This window comes from Fulvia fulva, chromosome 6 (assembly GCF_020509005.1).
Source record: "Fulvia fulva chromosome 6, complete sequence".
Lineage (NCBI taxonomy): Eukaryota > Fungi > Ascomycota > Dothideomycetes > Mycosphaerellales > Mycosphaerellaceae > Fulvia > Fulvia fulva.
Window position 1 is genome coordinate 3010684 of NC_063017.1, and position 7475 is coordinate 3018158.

Genomic DNA, 7475 nt, shown 5'->3' on the forward strand with positions numbered 1-7475 from the left:
TGCACTCGCAACAATTTCGTACGTCACTTGTCACGTTCGGTTTCACTATGGAAAGTACAGCAGACACAGAGACACATCTACAAGCGATCCATCATCCTTCTGATGTCCAGTTACTTGATGACATCGACAAACTACGGTCTCATGGCATCAGTCACCTAGTCGCACTACCTCAGCTGGTAGTCTGTGGCGACCAGTCGTCCGGAAAGAGCTCGGTCTTAGAAGCCATATCTGGAATTCCATTTCCTACGAAAGACAATTTATGTACTCGGTTTGCTACAGAAGTCGTTCTCAGAAGGACATCGGCCGAGCATGTCTCGGTCACCATCACGCCCGGCCCTGGAAGGGTACACGAAGAAGCGCAAAAGCTGCAACAGTTCAACATGACTCTGACCGACTTGAGGTTATTCGGAGAAGTCCTTGAGAACGCAAAGGCGGCTATGGGTGTTGTGGATGGCGGAATTGCATTCACCGATGATACCCTCCGTGTCGACATCTCTGGACCCGATCGACCACACTTAACTATCGTCGACTTACCCGGACTCATACATTCGCACAACAAGTTTCAGTCCACTCAAGACATCGAGATCGTACGATCACTAGTACAGAGGTACATGACAAGCAGTAGGTCGATCATACTTGCCGTCGTTTCAGCGAAGAACGACTATGCAAATCAAATAGTCCTCAAAATGGCACGAGAAGCCGATCCACATGGTTCACGCACGTTGGGGATTATCACGAAACCAGACACACTTCCTGCAGGATCCGAGAGCGAAGCAGACTTCGTGAGTCTTGCGAAGAATGAGGATGTCTCGTTTGATCTGGGATGGCATGTCTTGAAGAATCGCGATTACGACTCACGACATTGTTCCTCGGAGCAACGAAACCAGAGTGAGGCCATCTTCCTTAGCCAAGGCGTGTGGAGCCAGTTGCCGAGGATGGCCGTAGGAGTAGCAAATCTCCGGTCACGGCTTAGCAAAGTTCTTCTGGGTCAGATAAAGCACGAATTGCCGGATCTCATCGCGGATATCGAACATAGACTATCCCACTGCCGCACGGAACTTCGAAAGCTGGGCCATAAGCGTCAAACTACGAGTGAGCAGCGAAGCTTCCTTCTACATTTAGCTCAGAGCTATCAGAATCTTGCACGTGCAGCGATCGACGGCGTATACGGGGATCCGTTTTTTGGGGACCCTCGATCGGAAGATGGCTATCGTCGGAGAGTTCGAGCGACTGTACAAAACTTAGGGCTCGAGTTCGCAGATACGATGCGCGGACGTGGGCACCGTTATCAGATCGCCTCGCATCCAGATGACGCTACCGGGCCCTCTCGATCATCGGTCCCGATGAATATGAGTCGCCAGGAGTACCTCGAGCACGCCAAGTCTCTTCTGATAAGGAGCCGGGGCAGAGAGTTGCCAGGAACCTTCAACCCGATGCTCATCGCCGACTTGTTCCACGAGCAGTGTACACCATGGAGATCCATAGTTCTGCAGTACGTCGAAGCCATATGGACTGCTGCTAGAGATTTTCTTGATTCAGCATTCAACTATCTCACGCAAGAGCAGACTGCTGAACTCATTATGCGAGAAATGATCGAGCCCGACCTGCAACACCGGCTAGTCAACATGTGTGCCAAAGTTGACTCAATTCTCGACCAGTATAAATCAGGACATCCCATAACCTACAATCACTATTTCACCGAAACTATTCAAAACGTGAGGACCAAGAGGATGGAAGACGACCTGACGCAGAAGCTCCGCAGGTTTCTCAACCTCCAAGATGGCGAAGTTCTAGAAGAACTGAATTTCACGAAACTGAAGAAGTCAAGTCTGGTCTCCGCACTTTCCACTAAGAACGAGATCGATATGGACAGGTATGCTTGTGGAGAAGCGGTCGACTGCATGTTTGCATTCTACAAGGTAGATTATGCTTCTTCACGTGCGACCTACATTCTGATACTCATGTCGTGACAGGTTGCCATGAAGAATGTTGTTGACAATGTCGCGACGCAGTGTTGGGAAGATCTTCTAATCAAAGCGCTCCCGGATGTTCTGACCCCTACTGCAATCATTGAGATGGAAGCAGTCGAAATTAACAAGATCGCAAAAGAGCCAGGCGTCAACGTTGATCAGAGAAATGCCTTAACAAAAACACTGCAGATGCTTGAATTGGGCTTGGAGACGTGCCGAAGACACGTAAGTTTCAGGGTCCCTGGTAGGTGATTCCTAGTGTGTCATATTACGCTCTACATACTTATTCGTGACCAAAGTAGGCCAAGTTTACAGCTACGCTACAGAACTCGACAAAAGTCGGACCGAGGTTCTGTCCCAGCCTAATAGCCTTGAAAATGCTAGGTTGTGTCAGGAAAAGGAAGCAACATCTGCTAAGCAGTCACCAGAGTTTGTACAGCCAGTAACGAATCATCCACCTACATCCATCGAGGAGCACGTCGCATCGGTCATCAGCAATGGTAGCGATACCCAGACTCTGCAGGTGTTGAATGAATTCCAAGCTCCTCCAAAGAAGAAGAAAAAGATTAGAGTCGTGCAGTAGTACAACAATACAGTACAGGTGTAGCTCCAGGCTTATATTCGACGGCGCGGCGGACACGGCCCTTGATGACGTGATCTCGTTAACTAAACTCACAAACTTCCAATGTCGCCCATTTCATATCCGTGATATCAGCAATGTGTACCTCTGCGATCATTTCATTTGTTCTGTTATCCCGAAACATAGTACTCGAGCACCTGGTTCCATGGTATCGAACTCGATTTCAGCACCAGACCCTATGCCAACAGGGGTTGATCAAAGACGCCAGGGCACAATATGGATGCGACCACCAACCTCAAGGCATGCCTGTCGGACATGTTGGTCAGGAACGATCATCTGCTAGATAAGTGAGTAAGAAGTGCGTATAGGTACGTCGAAGAAGCATGGACAGTGGTGGTCTCGAAGCTGAATGGGCTTTCATTGGTGTGCCGGGCACGATGGCAAGTCTCAAGCCAGACAGTGACGACCATTTCTACCCGCCCCACTAGGTCTGGTATCGCGTGTAGTCTAGCACCAGAGAAAGGAGAGCAAGGCGAAGGAAGAGATGATGGAGAGGCTTATGGAGCAGCAAAGAGAGCAGCTGGGTCGGCTGACGGCTGTGATGTCAAGTACTGTGTCGTGCAGTAGAGCCTAGATCTGAAAGATTATCGATCTACTACGTGTGGACTTTAAGGCATGGTGCCGTTGCACCCGTAGAGCTACAGCAAAGGGTCCCTGGAGGAGATTTGCATCTGTACGGCACATGAGAACGCTGCACGTTTCAGGACACAGTCTCGTTGTGGACAGAACTCTGCTCCGCGTCACGTGATGGTTAGACTTCTCGCCTAGTTGCTTAAAGATTCCAGTAGATAGACACACACCTGTTAGTTTGGTTGGGGCGGCTACAGCTTCAAGCAATGACAGCTTGGTGCTTATTGTCCGCATTCGGTGGTAGGTCTCTATGTATTATGAGACCTCGGCTTTGCAACACTGGACGAGAGATGGATGTAACGTCCATCCACACGTCACGAGCCATCCTCGGTGGCGAGCCAAATGGAGAGTGATTCGAAACTGATAAGGCCACCGAGCTCGCGCAAATGCCTCTGTTCGCTTGAATTTTCGAAATGCCGTTATATATCGTACTGTAGTACTCGGCGGCAGCAGGCTGACTGTTCCGTTCAAATCGTATCGTGACGTTCTTATCGGAACACACCGCCGGCTTGGCGCTCAGCTTTGTATTTAGAGTTTTCTCAGGTAGCTTTTCTGTATCTCAGATTCACACTCGCCAAGGTTCTCATATCTAGTAGCTTCCCTTACTTTTAGCCTTTCTATTAGGTTAATTCAGCCTATAAGTAAATCTCCTAAGCTATAAGTCTCTAACTTACGCCTTAGTCGGACCTTAGTACTATAGCTAAGCGAGGTAACATTACTAACCTTATCTCAGCTCCTACAAACGGGGCGGGCTACTTAAACCTTTAGTATAGAGGACACTAACTAATACCCTAATTAAGGTGGTTATTACCTACCGGATTAGTAAGGTTTCGCTACTTATCTAGTCGGAGAGGGCCTAGCCTATAGTCGCGCCCTAGGTAATAACTACGCGGCTTAGCCTACTAGCCTAAACGACACCTTTAGGGCCACTTAGGCTATATCTCTAGCTACTCGGTCGTATCGCCGCCCTAACCGCGATAGCGACACGGAGATAGATAGGGCGGACTACCTAGACGAAGATAACTTCGGCCTATATAACGAGCTAGCTAGTAGAGGTAAGGCGCCTAGAATAGGGGATCCCCCTGTTCTAAAGTCTAACGCTTAGAACGATAAGTACCTTAACTAGATATTGTCTATTAGAGCCTAGATTAGCCTAAATAAGAAATAGATTATTAAACGACGCCTTTCCGACCTAGAGAAACTAGAGCTCGTTAGTAGCTTCGTTAGTAGCGACTTTAACTAGTTATAGTTTAAAGCTATTAAAGAAACGCGCCTAAAGCCCCCTTATCTTAGGCATAGTAATTTCGACGATATAATTACGTAGATCTCTAACTTTATAGTCGACCTAGACTATTAGGAGTAGATCTAGCGTAAGTAGGAGACTATCCGTTAAACTAGGAGTATTAGGACCTTTATTAGGTCGCTTAGGCTAACTAGGAGCCGTATAACTCCCCTACTTATTACGATTTACTACTACCGTAACGTCGCGCCGCGGCTCTTCCCTACGTACTAGCGCCTTAGCGCTTCCTTATATATCTCGCGCGCTTCGCGCTTCTCTTTCGTAGCCTTACTAAATAACGCTTATTTTACGGTAACTCTATACTATTGTCTTATAGATCACTATCCGTAATAGTTTATTCGGTCGTATAAGCGGCCTATCTAGTTAGGCTAGTAGTTATAATTAAATCGTACTAGTAAAGTACGCGTTAAGGTAGGTCAAGTTCACTATAGTTACTAACCGTCGAGTCGCGCGTATAGGCGTATTAATAATAACTATAGTCGCGTAAACAAGCGTATTAGTTAAGTCAATAGATTACCTCTCTCCTTTACGTAAAACGCGCGCCTTCCTACTCTTATAGGGCCCTTATATACCTACTAAGAGAGTAGTCTTATCTACTACGTAATAGTATAATATAGCTATACCCAATAGTACTACTAACGGGGTGCTCTTACCTAAGTAACCTCTTTATCTAGATCTTAGTAAGTATAAGCGTTAGTCGCTCGTACGCGCTAAGCTTTTCCTAACCGTATCTACTAAAACGTAGATACTCGATAACCTAGGTATCGATACCGCCCTAGGTGCCTTCCCTTCCGACGACGACTCGAACGTATTCGCCGCCGAATAATAAGAGATCGAGAAGGACCTACTACCTAAAGAATAGTAGTTTGCCTTAACATCCGACCCTATTAACTTCGTATAATTTCTCGACGAAGAATAGATCTTAGAAGAAGGAGGAATCAAGGCATACAAGATTATAGAGTCAAGAGATATCATATCTATATAGGATAGTAATACTAATAATATACGCTAACCTAAGGAGTAAGTAATCGCCTTAGAGTATATAACTATTAAGAGCCTAGCCGAGTTCGCGACTCGTACTATAGTATACCCGGAGATTATATTTCACCTCGTTCGCTAGATATAGTTAGACTTTATTATACTTTTTAACTAGGTCGAGTTCCTAAAGAAGGCTAATAAGGTTATTTAGCGTAAGTATACCGATATAAAGAAGGAACGTGACATCGTATCCGAGAGTCTTAGTTAACTAGAAAAGGATAAGGATGTTAAGGGCCTCTTTATATTCTACTTTAATAAATACTAGAAGTATAAGAGTTAGATATAAGACCTTAAGGAAGCTAATTAGCGCCTCTAATAGGATAACGATACGCTCTTCGGATAGGTCGAGAAGTTATAGGTAGGTATATTACCTAAGGACATTAAAGCCCTGTCTAAGCGTAATTAGACTCTAAATTAGGAGGTAGTAGAGCTAAAGGCTTAGATAGTAGCTAAGGATACGAACGGTACTAGTAATACTAGCGGTACTAACGGTAATAATAATAATAACCGTAGTCGTTAGGTCCGCGTCTACTCCTCTCGTCGTAACGGTGTTTTACGATTACCTACGCCTCCTACTTAGTAGGACCCTATAGGTAGAGGTACCTAACGAGGAGGTAGTAGAGGTAGTAGCGATAACGACGGAGATAACTCTAATAACAATAAGGGTAGAGATAATAGTCGACTACGCCGTTACCTACGCCGTAACTCCTTATAACGAGAACGCTAGGGTATACCTAGTAGTACTTCTAGAGTAACTAGTAATACCGCCGTTAGCTAGTTCACTACTATCGAACCCTTCGTTAATATAATATATACTAACAAGTTAGTTAAGGATCTAGAAAGTAAGTTTAATAATAAGAATATGAACTTTGACCGTTAGCTCGATTAGCTAGAGATTAAGCTGTCCGTAATATAGTTCTAGACTATTAAGGATAGACTACGCTATATCCTTAACTACCTCGACGGGTACCCGTACTAGCTATATAATCCGCGAGTACCCTCTAAGCGTACTAAGCGTAATTACGTTAACCCCTTCAAGTCTATCGATAGGATAATCTAATTCCTTATCGATCGGTATAGTAAGAAGGACGTCGTAGGTAAGGCCTTCTAGAAGCTCTAGGTCTTATAGTAGGGTAAGAACGAGTCATTTTCTATCTTTATCGCTAAGTACGACAAACAGCGTAACTTATACGACCTATTAGCTAAGACTAATCACCGCCTACTCGAGGGTAAGCTTAACTATAAATATATAGAGGCACTACGTATAGAGACTAAGGACCGCGAAGACTTAGTCGACCTATACTATAAGCTCGAAGCTAAGTTCGAGCGCCTAAAGTCAGAGATCCTAGCTATACTACGACTACCTCGTAGTACTAGCGATAGTAATAGCGGTAGTAACGGTACTATACCTACCGCGCCCGGCGTAGCCTAAGGTTTAGGCCTTAAGCTATACGCTTAGATACCGCGCGAATTTAAGGAACTTAAGAAGCTCGAGCCTAAGAAGAAAGCTAGTATTATCGTAGTAGGCGGTTATGTCCGCTACCGCCGTATAGACTATAACTTATACTCGCTAGACTACCCTATTAAGTAGTATAAGCGCCCTCCGCCGCGCGCGAACGCTAGCTCTATAATAGATAGATAGATTTGTCATCCCCCTGTTCTAGGACCCTATCCGGCCTATATAGGTATATATCTATTGTTATATATAAAGGGAAACCCGAATAGGTGAAAACCCTTCCCGCCCCCGACTACTCCTTATCTAGATTAGCTTTCCCTCTAAACGTACGTAGTCTATATCACTACCCCGTTAGCCCCCGCTCCTAGCCGGTCTCGTCGCGCTACGTCGTATCCTCTCTTCCTATACTACTCCTACTAGGCGGTACTGTTCTAGCTAGCC

At 45.6% G+C, this 7475-nt stretch overlaps 1 protein-coding gene across 1 annotated transcript; it reads left to right on the top strand.

The window, feature by feature from the left end:
- Window positions 1-47: 47 nt before the first annotated feature.
- On the top strand, window positions 48-2553 carry CLAFUR5_07186 (Interferon-induced GTP-binding protein Mx2; the record flags this gene model as incomplete). The annotated part of the gene is made up of 3 exons (XM_047906334.1): window positions 48-1919; window positions 1974-2214; window positions 2270-2553. The coding sequence occupies 3 exons, from the start codon at window positions 48-50 to the stop codon at window positions 2551-2553; spliced, it is 2397 nt and encodes a 798-aa protein (XP_047762944.1).
- Between the last annotated feature and the right edge of the window lie 4922 nt (window positions 2554-7475).